The sequence below is a fragment of the Ranitomeya variabilis genome, chromosome 5, assembly GCF_051348905.1.
Source record: "Ranitomeya variabilis isolate aRanVar5 chromosome 5, aRanVar5.hap1, whole genome shotgun sequence".
NCBI classification, from domain to species: Eukaryota; Metazoa; Chordata; class Amphibia; order Anura; family Dendrobatidae; genus Ranitomeya; species Ranitomeya variabilis.
The window spans coordinates 631,381,632-631,399,443 of NC_135236.1; the positions used below are offsets into that span (position 1 = coordinate 631,381,632).

The 17,812-nt window shown below is 48.6% G+C and overlaps 3 protein-coding genes across 3 annotated transcripts in view; all 3 read right to left on the minus strand.

Annotated features, from left to right (window-relative positions):
* LOC143773936 (histone H1.01-like) overlaps positions 1–17,812 on the minus strand; it is a 213,435-nt gene that overhangs the window by 105,157 nt on the left and 90,466 nt on the right. The gene's annotated exons all lie outside the window — the stretch shown is intronic.
* Positions 10,067–11,150, minus strand: LOC143773917 (histone H2A type 1). Its single transcript, XM_077261219.1, has one exon. It carries the CDS (start codon positions 11,148–11,150, stop codon positions 10,758–10,760), a length of 393 nt encoding a protein of 130 aa, XP_077117334.1. The 3' UTR covers positions 10,067–10,757.
* Positions 14,665–15,159, minus strand: LOC143773918 (histone H2B 1.1-like). The gene has a single exon (XM_077261220.1). The coding sequence runs from the start codon at positions 15,094–15,096 to the stop codon at positions 14,719–14,721; it is 378 nt and encodes a 125-aa protein (XP_077117335.1). The 5' UTR covers positions 15,097–15,159; the 3' UTR covers positions 14,665–14,718.

The following is a 17,812-nucleotide window of genomic DNA, read 5'->3' on the forward strand; positions in this document are numbered from 1 at the left end:
TGTGTAACATTGTGCCTGATTTTCCTTGTGGTCTCACCAACCTGTTAAGGGATATTGAAATCATACTGAAGTTATAGCTCACCGTGTAAGTTGTTTGACAGCAACAAATAAAGTTAGTTTGGTTACGATTTTTAAACAATGAGGAAGTCTGGTGCAAGAGGTCGTCGTGGGCGTTCATTGTCAGCTGGTAATGATGGTAGTGGTAGTGGAGCATCAGGTGGTCGTGGGGATAAAAATATTCCACCTAAGTCTGGAGCTGTGGAGCCAGTTTCGTCGTCAGGCCACACAAGGCCTCGAACGCTCTCTTTTCTGGGAGTAGGAAAACCGCTTTTAAAGGCTGAGCAGCAACAGCAAGTTTTGGCTTACATTGCAGACTCAGCCTCTAGCTCTTTTGCCTCCTCTTCCGAAACTGGTAAATGTAAAAGCAGCGCGTCGCTTGTGGATGTTCACGGTCAGGGACAAGTCGCTTCCTTGTCCTCCTCAGCAAAAACTACAACAAGAGAGAAGGATGCAGCAGGCGACACAACGGGTCACTCCATGGAGCTCTTTACACATACCGTCCCTGGCTTAGAAAGTGAAACATTTAACAGGCCATGCCCATTACAAGTAGATTCTGACATGGAGTGCACTGATGCACAGCCACAGCCAGAGTACTATGCTGCTCCTTTGACTCAGACCACCACATTGCCCTCTCAGGGTACAGATCCACAATCAGACCCTGATGAGACTATGTTGCCCCGCCACGAACGCTATACCACCGACCGACACAGTGACACAGACGAAGTTGCACACGAGCTCGAAGAGGAGGTAATAGATGACCCAGTTATTGACCCCGATTGGCAGCCATTGGGGGAACAGGGTGCAGGCGGCAGTAGTTCAGAAGCGGAGGTGGAGGAGGGGCCGCAGCAGGCATCAACATCGCAACAGGTTCCATCTGCCGGGCCCGTATCTGGCCCAAAACGCGTGTCAAAGCCAAAACCTGTTGGAGGACAGCGTGGCCATCCGGTTAAAGCTCAGTCTGCAATCCCTGAAAAGGGATCCGAGTCTAGGAAGAGTGCAGTCTGGCATTTTTTTAAACAACATCCAACTGATCAGCGCAAAGTCATCTGTCAAAAATGTTCAACTAGCTTAAGCAGAGGTCAGAATCTGAAAAGTCTAAATACTAGTTGCATGCATAGACACTTAACCACCATGCATTTTCAAGCCTGGACTAACTACCAAACGTCCCTTAAGGTTGTAGCACCCTCGGCCAATGAAGCTAGTCAGCAACGCAACATCCCTTCCGTCACTGTAAGGCCACCATTTTCCGCACCACCGGCAGTATCTGTGCAGGTTTCTTTGCCAGCCAAAAGCAGTCAGGGTCAGGGAATCACCAGTTTAGTAGGAGGAAATATTGCATCTAGGGCACCGGCGGAAACAATACCGTCTCCAACCGTCTCTCAGTCTGCCATGTACACCGGCACACCCGAAAGTTCCACGATCTCCTGCTCTCCAGTCCAGCTCACCCTACATGAGACTCTGGTTAGAAAAAGGAAGTACTTATCCTCGCATCCGCGTACACAGGGTTTTAACGCCCACATAGCTAGACTAATCTCGTTAGAGATGATGCCCTACCGTTTAGTTGAAAGCGAAGCTTTTAAAGCCCTGATGGAGTACGCTGAACCACGATACGAGCTACCTAGTCGACACTTTTTTTCCAGAAAAGCCATCCCAGCCCTGCACCAGCATGTTAAACAGCGCATCGTCCATGCACTTAGGCAATCTGTGAGTACAAAGGTGCACCTGACTACAGATGCATGGACCAGTAGGCATGGCCAGGGACGTTATGTGTCCATCACGGCACACTGGGTGAATGTGGTGGATGCAGGGTCCACAGGCGACATCAATTTAGGGACAGTTGTGCCTAGCCCACGGTCTAGGAAACAGTTGGCTGTAGGCGTTCGCACCCCCTCCTCCTCCTCCTCGTCCTCCTGCAGAAGCTACAGCTCTTCCACAGAACGCAGTCGGCCAACCACTCCATCGGCAGATGACACTGTTGCACACCAGTTGTCCCATTATGGGCCAGCTACTGCCAAGCGTCAGCAGGCTGTATTGGCTATGAAGTGTTTGGGCGACAACAGACACACCGCGGAAGTTCTGTCCGAGTTCTTGCAACAAGAAACGCAGTCGTGGCTGGGCACAGTAGATCTTGAGGCAGGCAAGGTAGTGAGTGATAACGGAAGGAATTTCATGGCTGCCATCTCCCTTTCCCAACTGAAACACATTCCTTGCCTGGCTCACACCTTAAACCTGGTGGTGCAGTGCTTATTGAAAACTTATCCTGGGTTCTCCGACCTGCTCCTCAAAGTGCGTGCACTTTGCTCACATATCCGACGTTCGCCTGTACACGCCAGCCGTATGCAGACCTATCAGCGGTCTTTGAACCTTCCCCAGCATCGCCTAATCATAGACGTTGCAACAAGGTGGAACTCAACACTGCACATGCTTCAGAGACTGTGCGAACAGAGGCGTGCTGTTATTTATTTGTGGGAGGATACACGGGCAGGCAGTAGGATGGCAGACATGGAGTTGTCAGGTGTGCAGTGGTCGAAGATACAAGACATGTGTCAAGTCCTTCAGTGTTTTGAGGAATGCACACGGCTGGTTAGTGCAGACAACGCCGTAATAAGCATGAGCATCCCCCTAATGCGTCTGCTGATGCAAAGTTTGACGCACATAAAGGAGCAGGCGTCTGCACCAGAGGAAGAGGGAAGCCTTGATGACAGTCAGCCATTGTCTGGTCAGGGCAGTGTACAGGACGAGGTAGCGGGCGAAGAGGAGGTGGAGGACGAGGAGGATGATGGGGATGAGTATATTTTTAATGCGGAAACTTTCACGGGGGCACAGGAAATTGGTTGCGTGTCACGGCCGGGTTCTGGTTTTTTGAGGGACACAAGTGACGTAGATTTGCCTGCAACTGCCCCTCAACCAATCACAACCGGAGATTTGACAACTGGAACTTTGGCCCACATGGCGGATTATGCCTTACGTATCCTAAAAAGGGACACACGCATTACGAAAATGATGAACGATGACGATTACTGGTTGGCCTGCCTCCTTGATCCACGCTATAAAGGCAAATTGCAAAATATTATGCCACATGAGAACTTGGAACTAATATTAGCAACCAAACAATCAACTCTTGTTGACCGTTTGCTTCAGGCATTCCCAGCACACAGCGCACGTGATCGTTCTCACACAAGCTCCAGGGGGCAGCAGACTAGGAGTGTTAGGGGTGCACACATCAGAAGTGGCGTTGGACAGAGGGGTTTTCTGACCAGGTTGTGGAGTGATTTTGCTATGACCGCAGACAGGACAGGTACTGCTGCATCAATTGAAAGTGACAGGAGACAACATTTGTCCAGTATGGTTACTAACTATTTTTCATCCCTTATCGATGTTCTCCCTCAACCGTCATTCCCATTTGATTACTGGGCCTCCAAATTAGACACCTGGCCAGAATTGGCAGAATATGCATTGCAGGAGCTTGCTTGCCCGGCAGCAAGTGTCCTATCAGAAAGAGTATTCAGTGCTGCAGGTTCAATATTAACCGAAAAAAGGACTCGTCTGGCTACCCAAAATGTTGACGATCTAACATTCATTAAAATGAACCACAACTGGATTTCGAAATCTTTTGCCCCACCTTGCCCGGCCGACACCTAGCTTTCCTATGAAAAGCTCTTGCCTGTGAATTACTTTTCTAATGTCTAATTTGCTGCAGCTGATTGTACAGCATACGACATGTTTACACCTCCCTAAATGGCAAAACTCCCCACACGGGGCCGTGGTATCGCGACTTGGCGCAAGCACCCGTGAGACTGCTGTTTGTCTGAAGAGGTGGGTGTGCTCGCTTTTGGTTGACGGCATTGCTACTGGGTCCCTCATAGTACAATGTAGTGTCTCTGGCGGTGGTGGTGCGCACCCAACGTCAGACACACCGTTGTAACATGAGGGGCCCTGGGGCGGTCCCGCCGGCCTCAAGAGAGTTCCCCCCTACCCCAGCTCAAAATGTGCTCTACCACGTGCAAAATTATGTCGCACAGCTCCACCAATCTTTAGTCTATTCGCTGACATCATTCAATGTCTGGCACTGACAATACAAATTTGTAGACATCTATGATGCAACTTAAAGTAGTCTGTGTCTGTGTCCTATATTGGCACCATTAAATAGTTACTGCCAAATTACAATGTCAGAAACTCAGTAGATGAGCCCACCCCTGTACCTAAGTATGCCACCTTTTTTTTTTGTTTTGGTTGTTTTGCGAGACATTAACATCTATTTATATTTTGGGAGTACTGGGACAGACACTCCTTGCACTACTCCTCCACTCACCACCAAGCTGCCTGTGTATCCATGTAACCGCTGTAAAACTGCCATGAGCCTATTGTTTGTTATTTTAGGCCTTTGATAGCCTGTCTGCGGTCCCTACTTTAAATACTCCTCCACTGACCACCAAGCTGCCTGCCCGTGTATCCATGTAACCGCTGTGAAACTGCCATGAGCCTATTGTTTGTTATGTTAGGCCTTTGATAGCCTGTCTGCGGTCCCTACTTTAAATACTCCTCCACTGACCAGACCACTGCTGCCCGTGTACCCCTGGAACCAATTATAAAGTGCCTACAGCCAGCCCATTTTCTTATGTTAGGCCTTTGAAGCCTGTCTGCGGTCCCTACTTTAAATACTCCTCCACTGACCAGACCACTGCTGCCCGTGTACCCCTGGAACCAATTATAAAGTGCCTACAGCCAGCCCATTTTCTTATGTTAGGCCTTTGAAGCCTTTCTGCGGTCCCTACTTTAAATACTCCTCCACTCACCACCACCAAGCTGCCTGCCCGTGTATCCATGTAACCGCTGTGAAACTGCCATGAGCCTATTGTTTGTTATTTTAGGCCTTTGATAGCCTGTCTGCGGTCCCTACTTTAAATACTCCTCCACTCACCACCAAGCTGCCTGTGTATCCATGTAACCGCTGTAAAACTGCCATGAGCCTATTGTTTGTTATTTTAGGCCTTTGATAGCCTGTCTGCGGTCCCTACTTTAAATACTCCTCCACTGACCAGACCACTGCTGCCCGTGTACCCCTGGAACCAATTATAAAGTGCCTACAGCCAGCCCATTTTCTTATGTTAGGCCTTTGAAGCCTGTCTGCGGTCCCTACTTTAAATACTCCTCCACTCACCACCACCAAGCTGCCTGCCCGTGTATCCATGTAACCGCTGTGAAACTGCCATGAGCCTATTGTTTGTTATTTTAGGCCTTTGATAGCCTGTCTGCGGTCCCTACTTTAAATACTCCTCCACTCACCACCAAGCTGCCTGCCCGTGTATCCATGTAACCGCTGTGAAACTGCCATCATGAGCCTATTGTTTGTTATGTTAGGCCTTTGATAGCCTGTCTGCGGTCCCTACTTTAAATACTCCTCCACTGACCAGACCACTGCTGCCCGTGTACCCCTGGAACCAATTATAAAGTGCCTACAGCCAGCCCATTTTCTTATGTTAGGCCTTTGATAGCCTGTCTGCGGTCCCTACTTTAAATACTCCTCCACTCACCACCAAGCTGCCTGCCCGTGTATCCATGTAACCGCTGTGAAACTGCCATCATGAGCCTATTGTTTGTTATGTTAGGCCTTTGATAGCCTGTCTGCGGTCCCTACTTTAAATACTCCTCCACTGACCAGACCACTGCTGCCCGTGTACCCCTGGAACCAATTATAAAGTGCCTACAGCCAGCCCATTTTCTTATGTTAGGCCTTTGAAGCCTGTCTGCGGTCCCTACTTTAAATACTCCTCCACTGACCAGACCACTGCTGCCCGTGTACCCCTGGAACCAATTATAAAGTGCCTACAGCCAGCCCATTTTCTTATGTTAGGCCTTTGAAGCCTGTCTGCGGTCCCTACTTTAAATACTCCTCCACTCACCACCACCAAGCTGCCTGCCCGTCTATCCATGTAACCGCTGTAAAACTGCAATGAGCCTATTGTTTGTTATTTTAGGCCTTTGATAGCCTGTCTGCGGCCCCTACTTGCAATACTCCTCCACTGACCACAATGCTGCCTGGAGTGCCTGCCTGTGTATCCATGTAACCGATGTAAAACTGCCATGACTGCCTACTGTTTGTTATTTTAGGCCTTTGATAGCCTGTCTGCAGCCCCTACTTGCAATACTCCTCCACTGACCACACCAATGCTGCCCGTGTACCCCTGGAACCTATTTAAAAGTTCATAGAGCCTAGTTATATATTTTATTTACTATTAATAAGGCCATGATGGACTACGCTGTACCACGCTACAAGCTAACCAGTCGACACTTCTTTTGCGAGAAAAGCCATCCCAACCCTCCACCAGCATGTAGAAGACCGCATTGTCCATGCACTCTGGCAATCTGTGAGTACAAAGGTGCACCTGACAACAGACGCATGGACCTGTAGGCATGGCCACGGAAGATTACGTGTCCATTACGGCGCAATGGGTTAATGTGGTGGATGCATGGTCCACAGGGGACAGCCTACTAAGTCTGTCTGCAGTCCCTAATTCAAATTGTGCTCCACTGTCTAAATCGGAACTTCCACCTTCTGGCTTTCGGCCTATAGTATCAGAAATTAAACTGCATTTGGCCTTCAACTTTGGTTAGGGCCTACTAACGGCTTCTGCCCCTCCCTGGTGTTGCCCTCAACTAAATAAAGCTGAGCTTCAACCTTCTGCTCCAAATTACCATTTTGAAAAATGCAATAGGCTTTTCAGGCCTACTAAAGGAGTCTGTCTGTGTGCCCCTCCCTGGTGTTGTCCTCAACTAAATAAAGCTGAGCTTCAACCTTCCGGCTCTCATTATGTGGTTTTAAAAAAAAAAAAGGTGGTTAGGGCCTACTAACGGCTTCTGCCCCTCCCTGGTGTTGTCCTCAACTAAATAAAGCTGAGCTTCAACCTTCCGGCTCTCATTATGTGGTTTTAAAAAAAAAAATGGTGGTTAGGGCCTACTAACGGCTTCTGCCCCTCCCTGGTGTTGTCCTCAACTAAATAAAGCTGAGCTTCAACCTTCCGGCTCTCATTATGTGGTTTTAAAAAAAAAAAAGGTGGTTAGGGCCTACTAACGGCTTCTGCCCCTCCCTGGTGTTGTCCTCAACTAAATAAAGCTGAGCTTCAACCTTCCGGCTCTCATTATGTGGTTTTAAAAAAAAAAAAGGTGGTTAGGGCCTACTAACGGCTTCTGCCCCTCCCTGGTGTTGTCCTCAACTAAATAAAGCTGAGCTTCAACCTTCCGGCTCTCATTATGTGGTTTTAAAAAAAAAAAAGGTGGTTAGGGCCTACTAACGGCTTCTGCCCCTCCCTGGTGTTGTCCTCAACTAAATAAAGCTGAGCTTCAACCTTCCGGCTCTCATTATGTGGTTTTTAAAAAAAAAAAGGTGGTTAGGGCCTACTAACGGCTTCTGCCCCTCCCTGGTGTTGTCCTCAACTAAATAAAGCTGAGCTTCAACCTTCCGGCTCTCATTATGTGGTTTTAAAAAAAAAAAAGGTGGTTAGGGCCTACTAACGGCTTCTGCCCCTCCCTGGTGTTGTCCTCAACTAAATAAAGCTGAGCTTCAACCTTCCGGCTCTCATTATGTGGTTTTAAAAAAAAAAATGGTGGTTAGGGCCTACTAACGGCTTCTGCCCCTCCCTGGTGTTGTCCTCAACTAAATAAAGCTGAGCTTCAACCTTCCGGCTCTCATTATGTGGTTTTAAAAAAAAAAAAGGTGGTTAGGGCCTACTAACGGCTTCTGCCCCTCCCTGGTGTTGTCCTCAACTAAATAAAGCTGAGCTTCAACCTTCCGGCTCTCATTATGTGGTTTTAAAAAAAAAAAAGGTGGTTAGGGCCTACTAACGGCTTCTGCCCCTCCCTGGTGTTGTCCTCAACTAAATAAAGCTGAGCTTCAACCTTCCGGCTCTCATTATGTGGTTTTAAAAAAAAAAATGGTGGTTAGGGCCTACTAACGGCTTCTGCCCCTCCCTGGTGTTGTCCTCAACTAAATAAAGCTGAGCTTCAACCTTCCGGCTCTCATTATGTGGTTTTAAAAAAAAAAAAGGTGGTTAGGGCCTACTAACGGCTTCTGCCCCTCCCTGGTGTTGTCCTCAACTAAATAAAGCTGAGCTTCAACCTTCCGGCTCTCATTATGTGGTTTTAAAAAAAAAAAGGTGGTTAGGGCCTACTAACGGCTTCTGCCCCTCCCTGGTGTTGTCCTCAACTAAATAAAGCTGAGCTTCAACCTTCCGGCTCTCATTATGTGGTTTTAAAAAAAAAAAATGGTGGTTAGGGCCTACTAACGGCTTCTGCCCCTCCCTGGTGTTGTCCTCAACTAAATAAAGCTGAGCTTCAACCTTCCGGCTCTCATTAAGTGGTTTTAAAAAAAAAATGGTGGTTAGGGCCTACTAACGGCTTCTGCCCCTCCCTGGTGTTGCCCTCAACTAAATAAAGCTGAGCTTCAACCTTCTGCTCCAAATTACCATTTTAAAAAATGCAATAGGCTTTTCCGGCCTACTAAAGGTGTCTGCCCCTCCCTGGTGTTGTCCTCAACTGAACAAAGCTGAGCTTCCACATTCTGGCTTTCGCCCTATACTATCAGATATTAAACTGCATTTGGCCTACTAGTGTGGTTAGGCCCTTGAAACAGTGTCTGCTGCTCTTGGGTTTGCTACTCCACTGAACAAAGCAATGCCGCCTGTTTAGTCCTGTTACCAATTTTGAACTGCATGTAGCCTACTTTATTCTTTGGCCCTATATCTGTTTCCTCCTCATCCTGCCCATTGCCCAGCCACTGCTAAATGAGTCTGCTGGTACATTGACCGAGACCACTACATTCCCCTTGTACTCTACACAGCCAGAATCTGTCCCTGCTGAAAGTAAGGTTCCCCTTCCCGCATGTTATACCACCTTACACAGGGACAAAGAGGAAGGTGCAGATGAAAGTGCAGGTTCCTTCATCAGGTGGGGGGGCATACTCGTTGGCGACGTCACTGGCACAGGGCCCCTCAGAGTACGCAAAAGTGTCGCTGCTGGTGGGAGGCGCCCCCGCCATGCAAACACACCGCCGTACTTTGAGGGGCCCTGTGCCAGTGGCAATGCGAACGAGTGGGCCCCCCCCCTGCTTGCTCAGGATCACAGCACTTGCAACTTTTAAATAATTACCTTTCCCTGCAACACCGCCGTGACGTAGTCCGCATTTCCTGGGCCCACGAAAAACTTGAGCCGGCCCTACTCCCCCCACAACTTTTGCCAAATGACCCCCAATTCCCTATGCCCAACTATTATTATAAAGTTAATTAAGATTGACAAGCTTCAGAAACAAGAATGGATGTTTTTGGCATTAAAATGGGCACTGTAGGTGTTTTCCTGGCCTCCACTCACTGCCGACTATGCTTCCCCATTGACTTGCATTGGGTTTCGTGTTTCGGTCGATCCCCGACTTTTAGCGATAATCGGCCGACTGCACTCGACTCGACTCTGGACAAAATCGGGTTTCCCAAAACCCTACTCGATCTTAAAAAAATTAAAGTCGCTCAACCCTAGCCGCACCCAGTGTTCTATGAAGAGCCGGCTTCCCTCAGCTTTGTCCCCTGTATAAACTGTACTTATCCCTCTTGTGTGTGATCTCAGTAACATGACGCCGGATCATTCACATCACGCCATGAATCTCTGCTCTGTGGTGACCGCAGTACAGTGGAGCACGGAACGTGTATAGATACTTCTATATACCGCCTGGCGCTGTGTTAGCGGTAGTTAGTGATGTGACGTTCATGAACGAGCCGGCTCTTCACTGTGAACGATATGAGCTGGCACCTATCAGTGAGCCGCTTGTAATCTAGTGGCTCTCTGCTCTCCTCCCTTCATTGTGCTGCTGCCATCAGCCTGGTGGTGGAGGGGAGGAGCCAGGAGAGACTGTGTGCTGGAGGGGGAGAGAGGAAAGCTGCTGCTGAAAGTACTCAAATCCAAAAATAAGTCTAGAATTGCCATGAAAAACACGCAACAAGACTCAAACCACAATGTTCAATAATATTAAATGCAGTAATGTTTATTAATAATTACAAAAAAACAATTTTTACCAGCAAAAAACCTCCAAATGTAAATGGAGCGTATATATCCACATAACATCAATAAAAAAAAACAACTGAGGAATCAATAGCAAAAAATGCCTATACAAAAGGACCTGTCTTTTAATGAGCTGCAACCTGTCAGAAAATGTGACCGTGGTGCACAGAGCTCAATGAGCATCGGTGGTGGAATAAATAGAGCTTTAATTAGTTAATTACTGCCACACAGCATGTATATTAGCGCTCACTACCTCTATCAAATTGTACCGATAAAGATTACAATTACAGAGTGGACAGGGCAAGCTAAGGATAAACTCACATGAGGTATGATGTCCGTGTCTCCGTTCCTATACCCCGTTGCACATTTTTTGCATTTGTTTGATGTTCTTATAATGAAAAATAATATAAACAATGTTAATCTGTTAATGTTAACTAAAAGGTTTTGTGTCATTATTTTGGTGAGATTACTGAAGAGCCGATTCAAGAGCCGAAAGAGCCGATTCCCAAAAAAACCCCCGAAGTCCCATCACTAGTTATCGGACACTAGTGTGAACCCTTCCCTAGATCAGCGGTGCGGCTCTTCGGAGGAGGATCTGGGTGGCTCTTAGAAGAGCCTTTGGGTGTGTGGACAGGGGAGATCGGCAGCAGCGCTCACTTGCTCTTGCTCGCCTTGCTGCTCTCGGTCTTCTTGGGCAGCAGCACGGCCTGGATGTTGGGCAGGACGCCCCCCTGGGCGATGGTCACCCCACCCAGCAGCCTGTTCAGCTCCTCGTCATTGCGCACCGCCAGCTGCAGGTGTCGGGGGATGATGCGGGTCTTCTTGTTGTCCCGGGCAGCATTGCCTGCCAATTCCAGGATCTCAGCGGTCAGATACTCCAGCACAGCGGCCAGATAGACCGGAGCGCCGGCGCCCACCCTCTCGGCGTAGTTGCCCTTGCGGAGAAGCCTGTGCACACGGCCGACTGGGAACTGTAGTCCTGCCCGGGATGAGCGGGTCTTGGCCTTAGCGCGGACCTTTCCTCCTTGTTTGCCGCGTCCAGACATGGTAACAATAACGTCAGAGAATTGTGTGGAGACAAGACCGTGTTCGCTGCTTTCTATAGGCTGATGCCCCGCCTTCCTACCCTGTCATTGGACGGATCTGAATCTGCCAATAGCGAAGAGAATTGAGGAGCTACCAATGAGCTACAGGGGGCGGAGCTAATAACAGTTCATTTCATGTAAATCTCTATGTTCCCCTACATAGCGCTGTACATGCCCGGATTGTGTTGTGTACCCCTGTAATGCGTTATTCCCCACGTACCTTCCATATAGAACTCCATGTAGTGATGCATCCTACAAAATAGAGCTTTGATCACACAGCTCTGCCGGACAATAGGTGATGGCTCTAACAAGAGCCTTTGTGATAATACAACAACCCATCTGCACGTGCAGGAGGCTCCTCACTCACGTAATATCCTATACTGACTCCCCGCTGTAACTGCTCCGATCCAACCAGACTCAGACAAGCCTCATATATTTCATAGGAGCCTGGTGTGAGCGCTGCGGCCTGGGGTGGGGGAAGTGTAGCGGGAATCTGCACAAACACGGGCACTAAGGTGTTAAATGGAGGAGGAAACACTTATTGGGTATTGATTGGCGCTTTGGGCCGATGATTCTCTGTCATTTGCAGTTGAAGGATCGGTTATTCGCCATTATTCTCCCGCTCAATCGCTGCTAGATTGATGTCGGATTAGTACCTGCCTCTGTTCCCCCAGATTGGAAGCAGGCTAATCACCAATGCCCAGGGTCGTCAGCTCACCGCACTACTACTCTCACTATCTCTTGCCGGCTCAGCAGTACTATCCTCTCAGCAATCCCCCACACCCGGGCTGCTGATGGATAAAGCCGGTCACATCCCTGCACACAGCCGGACATTGGCTCCTCAGGAGGTGGTAGCTTCTTTGTGGCCCGGGTATTACTGAGGTATTGTACCATCATGTTCTATCACAGACCTCTTGCCTGTAGCTGTGATCTCTACCTAGATTGCAGGAATAAACTAGTAAAGTAGATGAATCAGTCTGCCCCGAAATGTCGCTTCTAGGACGTTTCCCTGTCAGTATATCGCCCACAATACTGATTGTGATAAAGTGCCGGAAAATGTAATGCAGCCGTCTCCGGGTCAGACACACGGGACACATCTCCCCATCTCCGGCAGTAACAACCACTGACAGCACGGAGGCCACTGGTCCCCGGGGAGACTTCATCCTCTTAGGAGCCTCCTGATGCTTCCTTCACTGTTGAATCTACACATGCAGATCATTGCGGAAGATGCCTACACTGCGCTGACAGTGACGCCCGACATCCATTATCCATTACTCGGAGAACCCAGCGCCAAAATAAGAGGCAGGACTTATTCAAATCTTTGAAAATGGGCTGTTTGCCCACTTTGATGCCAGTGCTGATGCCTAAAACCCATTTGGGCCAGGCTAACAGGACCTTTGTTAGATGCAGGGCATCACTATCTATGGATTCTAAGTGTGAGATCAGCGGCCCAAAGTCATATAACCCCTTAAAAACATCAGCTACTTATTCAAATATGTGACAATCAGCTGTTTGCCCACTTTGATGCCAGTTCTGGCGGCCAGAACCCATTTGGGCCAGGCTGGAGGTGCCTGGTTTTGATGTGGGGCTCCCTGTTCCATATGTCTGCAGTGTGACATCAGTGGCCTAAAAGTCATTTAACCCTTTCTTCAACGCTCTTTGGTGCCCATATATGTGCTAGTTTTATTGGGGGGGTTTTTGTAGCTGTTTTTAAGTGTATTCAAATCAGCGAACCTCCGTGCATTGCATGTTATTCTTGTGACGCTTATTTGTTTTTATTAAACCCCGATAACAGAAAATAAAAAAAATTGCCGAATAAGACACCAACTTCAGATCCGAATAAGGAATAAGAAAACAACTTCAGCCTTGTCCCCGACATCCATTACTCGGAGAACCCAGCGCCAACATAAGAGGCAGTCTGTTAGAAGTTCCTTATTATTGTAGGACTTCCCACAGACCCAGCAGGACATGTTGGTCATGAATAGAGAGGGGCGAGCAGTCCTTACTAATATCCGGGGCAGTGGGTCCTCTGCTGCCAATGATCCTGTCAGTAATGAGTGGATGGAGAGGGGCTCATCACCTGTCAGTGCCTTGATGCCGAAGACGTGCTAAGTGATCTCGTTATCTGCCACACCATGAATTGCTAAGAACGAGCAGCTTCTCACCAAATCAGCGGTGCCAACTCCAAAAGCTAAAGAGGAGGGAGCAGCACAAATAGAGGTGGAGCAGTCAGGGCCCCAGTGTGTGTCGGAAGTAAGACAAGTCTCAGGCTGTGACCGATAATCCAGGCAGCGGCATAGGGGGATCTCTCACCTGCATATACACAGCCTGATCCAGTCCTCCATCACAGGATTTTAGGTTTACAATTGAAAGCGCCCCAACTCCTCACTCACGGCTCTTCCTACAGCTGCAGGGGATCAGGTCTTGATATTCCCGGCATTAGTGACATTGCGATAACTGGAGTCCTCATTACTAGCGGCAGAGTTATGGCAGCACAGTCCGAGCACTTGTATTTCTCCAGTCAATACTTCCTCCCAGCACATCATGGATGACATTGCTGTGGTTGGGCCCTGGTGACAGTTGCATTGCCAGTGTCAGGCACCTTACCGCTGTCCATATGCTTCCGCTGCTTCCTCTCTTTTCTGCAATACATGATGGGACACTTCCTATCACAGACCTCCTGCCTGTAGCTGTAGAACTGATCCGGAAATGAGGAGACAGGGTGAGATCTGCAGGAATACGCAACATCGGTCTTTCCTGTAACGTCTCTGGCCAGTATGTCGTCCTCCACGATACTGATTGTCTCCAGGTCAGACACGGGCACATCACAGCATTAGGATAACGCGGATTCATTCTCTATAGCCATGAACGAGAACCGAAGCTGATGTTGCGCCCCCAACCTGGAAAATCTGCAGACTCCTGTTATGGGAAGTAAGCGACCAATGCTCGATCTACACAACCAGATTTCCCGATATCGGTCCGTCCCGTGACCACGTGTTATATGGAGACAAAGAACAGCACAAGGCATCAGCCACTGAGCGGGAGCTGCGAACGTGTTACCAGTGGCAACATTAGCTCCTCCCTCCCGCTCCTGATTGGCCGATTACAGAACGGTTAGGGGGTTTGAATTTCCCGCTGCTTCTAAATGTAATGACGTCAATTCTTCCTCTATAAAGAGAAGAATCCAGAAAGTCTCTATATCAACTCCACCGACCACAAATGTCTCCTGTTATCTAAGAAACAAGAGAATCATTAACAAAACTGAATTATCTGACTAGAAGCGACTGCACAGAGCAACTTACAGAGAAATAACCACAGTATTACTAATACGGACAAGGTTTTCTCTCTCCCAGTTAATCACTTCTATTACTTCACCTGCTGTTTCCCGTCACTAGACGCAGAGCCCCGGGCGGTGCGATCAGACACCTCGGGGAGACAGGACACATCAGCAGTCACAGCTCTCATGTAGGCGGTGTGGTGGCTCTTAGAAGAGCCTTTGGGGTGATGGCGGAGCAGGGGGAGGAGCAGATCACTTGGCGCTGGTGTACTTGGTGACGGCCTTGGTGCCCTCGGACACGGCGTGCTTGGCCAGCTCTCCGGGCAGCAGCAGGCGCACGGCGGTCTGGATCTCCCGGGAGGTGATGGTGGAGCGCTTGTTGTAGTGAGCCAGGCGGGAGGCTTCCCCTGCGATGCGCTCGAAGATGTCGTTGACGAAGGAGTTCATGATGCCCATGGCCTTGGAGGAAATGCCGGTGTCGGGGTGGACCTGCTTCAGGACCTTGTACACGTAGATGGCGTAGCTCTCCTTCCTGCTCTTCCTCCGCTTCTTGCCGTCCTTCTTCTGGGTCTTGGTCACGGCTTTCTTGGAGCCCTTCTTGGGGGCTGGAGCAGACTTGGGATCAGCCATAATGAACGCAAATAGTTCTTGTCACAAGTGAGAGTAAAAAATGATCCTGACTCTCCCAGAGCAGCGGAATTTATAGCCGGCCCATGCAAATGAGCACTGATGTCAGACCGCTGTGCTATTGGGTGACAAAATCAGGTGATCAACATCAGAAGCTCCGCCCTCTGCAGTTCATTGGTTATTCCATAAATAAATCTCCCCTCCATGGGCCGCGCCCCCAGACTGTGATGTAAATCCCCATATACTGTTGCGTACCCCCGTATACTGCGGTGTTTGTCCATATAGCAAGGTATACCCTCATAAAGTGCTGTATAAACTCCAGATGGTCCTTTATATCCTCAAATAGTGCTGTATACCTTACACGTAATGTTGTGTATATAGCACTGTAAACCCTCCGTCCATATGTGCTATATACTCCTCTTATAGAGCTACAAACACCATGTTGTACTACATACCCTCAATAGAGCGCTGGAAACCCCCATGTATCGGTTTTACCCATGCATAGTGATGTATACCCCCCTATAGTGCTGCATTCTTTATATAGGAGCTTTTACCTTGGTCGGTCGTGACTTTATTACTACCCCCCTGAAGAAGCCAGGGCGAAACGTACCTTGGGGTGAGGAGGATCTCTGTGGCAGTTTTTGGCATCCACGTTGACATTGTCATCCTTGCGCAGCGTCCTGACAGGTACTATAATGGTGATTTGGTGCTATTGAGCAGGGACTGTGTGGCATTATCGCTGTGGTTGATGGTTTGTCTAGGCTCATTGGAGTTCATGAGATATTTAGATTCACAGCCTTCACCTGTACTGTTGATAATGGTATGCTGGTCTTGAATGACATATGCCAGCGTGGGATTTTCCAGCTCCAGGCTCTTCTTTTATAGGTGAAATTGTTCTATATGTTACCCCATATAATGGATATATACTATATTACGGGGTTCCTATTTATTGCTATGGTGGAGCTGTATACTTACCATCTTTGGTTAAGCATATTGCCATACCGTCTGGAGCCCCTTCTGTTGAATGTCTTTATGATTGTTTTTTGTCGATTATCTTTTAAAAAATATTGATGATTTTAATTATATGGTTCGCTACTGTTTGACTACGTATTAGTAGGTCTTTTTTGTGAGTATGTATTATTGAAGTGCCAGTGTGGTGATATACAGGGACTCATTTGGTTGCCTTTATTGCTATCGGGTCGGTGCGATCCTCTCACTGATGTTCTCACTGTCGCAAGTGATCGGAGGAAGCCACCTATTGCGAGGAGCAGTGATCGGATCTCGGCCTCTCCCCTGTGCTCCTCACCCGGATCTCTCTCTCAGCTGACCAGATTGTCTATTCAGAGCCCAGGACTGATCGCTGCGACATTTCCCCAACTAGAAACAACTGGTGAGAACCGTCAGTAACAATGTCCGAAGCAACAAATCACCTGCGAGGAGAATGCGGCCACCGATCAGTCAGTGTACCGGCTCCCCGCTATGTCCAGCGCCGCTATTCAGGGACAGACCCCACTGTCCTCTCCTACAGACCCTGATTTCTTATTTATAAAGGACCTTCCTGGCAGAGGAAGGGGCAGCAGAGCATAAGGAAGATGTCGCCGATGACAGTGGTTGCCATGGCAGTCGGAGGTCTAGGACACTACCCGTGTCCCCACTATGTATTTGCTTGTTTTTTATTTCTCTACTTGATGAAAAATGCAGTAATTGTAAAAAAATGGAATCATAACTCCATATATAAAAGTACTATCACATACACACTGCAATTTATCGACAGGCAGAGCCAGGACAATACACGGATAGGGCGCGGACAGAACACGGCCTCTGGTGTCATTTGTTGCCTTTGCTCAGTGGCTCAAGTAATAAAACCCACAGCACACGGAAAAGCGCAGCATAACGGGGTACACATCACTATATAGGGGGCATACGGCACAGTGCTTGTATCAATCTCCCCACTGACAAAGCCGCCCACCCCGTCATTACATGAGCTGCTCCTCCGCTGCCTCCTGCGGATCCGTGTCCTCTCAGAGCGCTGGGTCCTTGCGCCTCTTCCACATTCTTCTGCTAAGCGGCGGACATGAGCTGTTAACTCTCTCGTTGCTCACTGACTTTTCCAGCCGTTCCTCCTTGTGATCGGAGCTCTCTGCGTTTTGTCGCCGACTTTCCGCTGATGTTCCACCATTTTCTCCTTCAGAGCTGCTGTTGAATGTTCAGGAGACGGTTGGTTACAGCTCATTGTGCTGTATCGGAGCCTTCAAACATCAGCGAACACTAAAAGGGTCATCCTGAAGTGCTCCGGTGACTCCCGGCGAGTTTTAGGGCGGATTTCTAGAATAATGATATGACGTTCCCACACGTCGCGCTGTTGTGTCTTCTCACAAAGCTGTGTCAGATCGAGCGATCTGCTAGTGTTCAGTGATCAACGACCGATTTCCACCCAACAGGGGTCTGAATCCCCGGAGCAGTATCCGTTCTCTAATATAACACAAGCTCCGGATATATTTAGTATACATATATATGTGGGTTATAAAAAACAAAATCAGACAACAGATCATAATAGAGACGGGTATAACGAGCAGTTGACGGCAGCGGTCTGTGGAGGAAAGAGTTAATTAAAAATAATATCCGAAAGAGATCAAGCTGAAAATGCAGCAGAGCAATGAAAGCGTAACAGCCCATCTGCCTCCAACAGCAGAACAAAGGAATCAGGCGGCACTAGGAC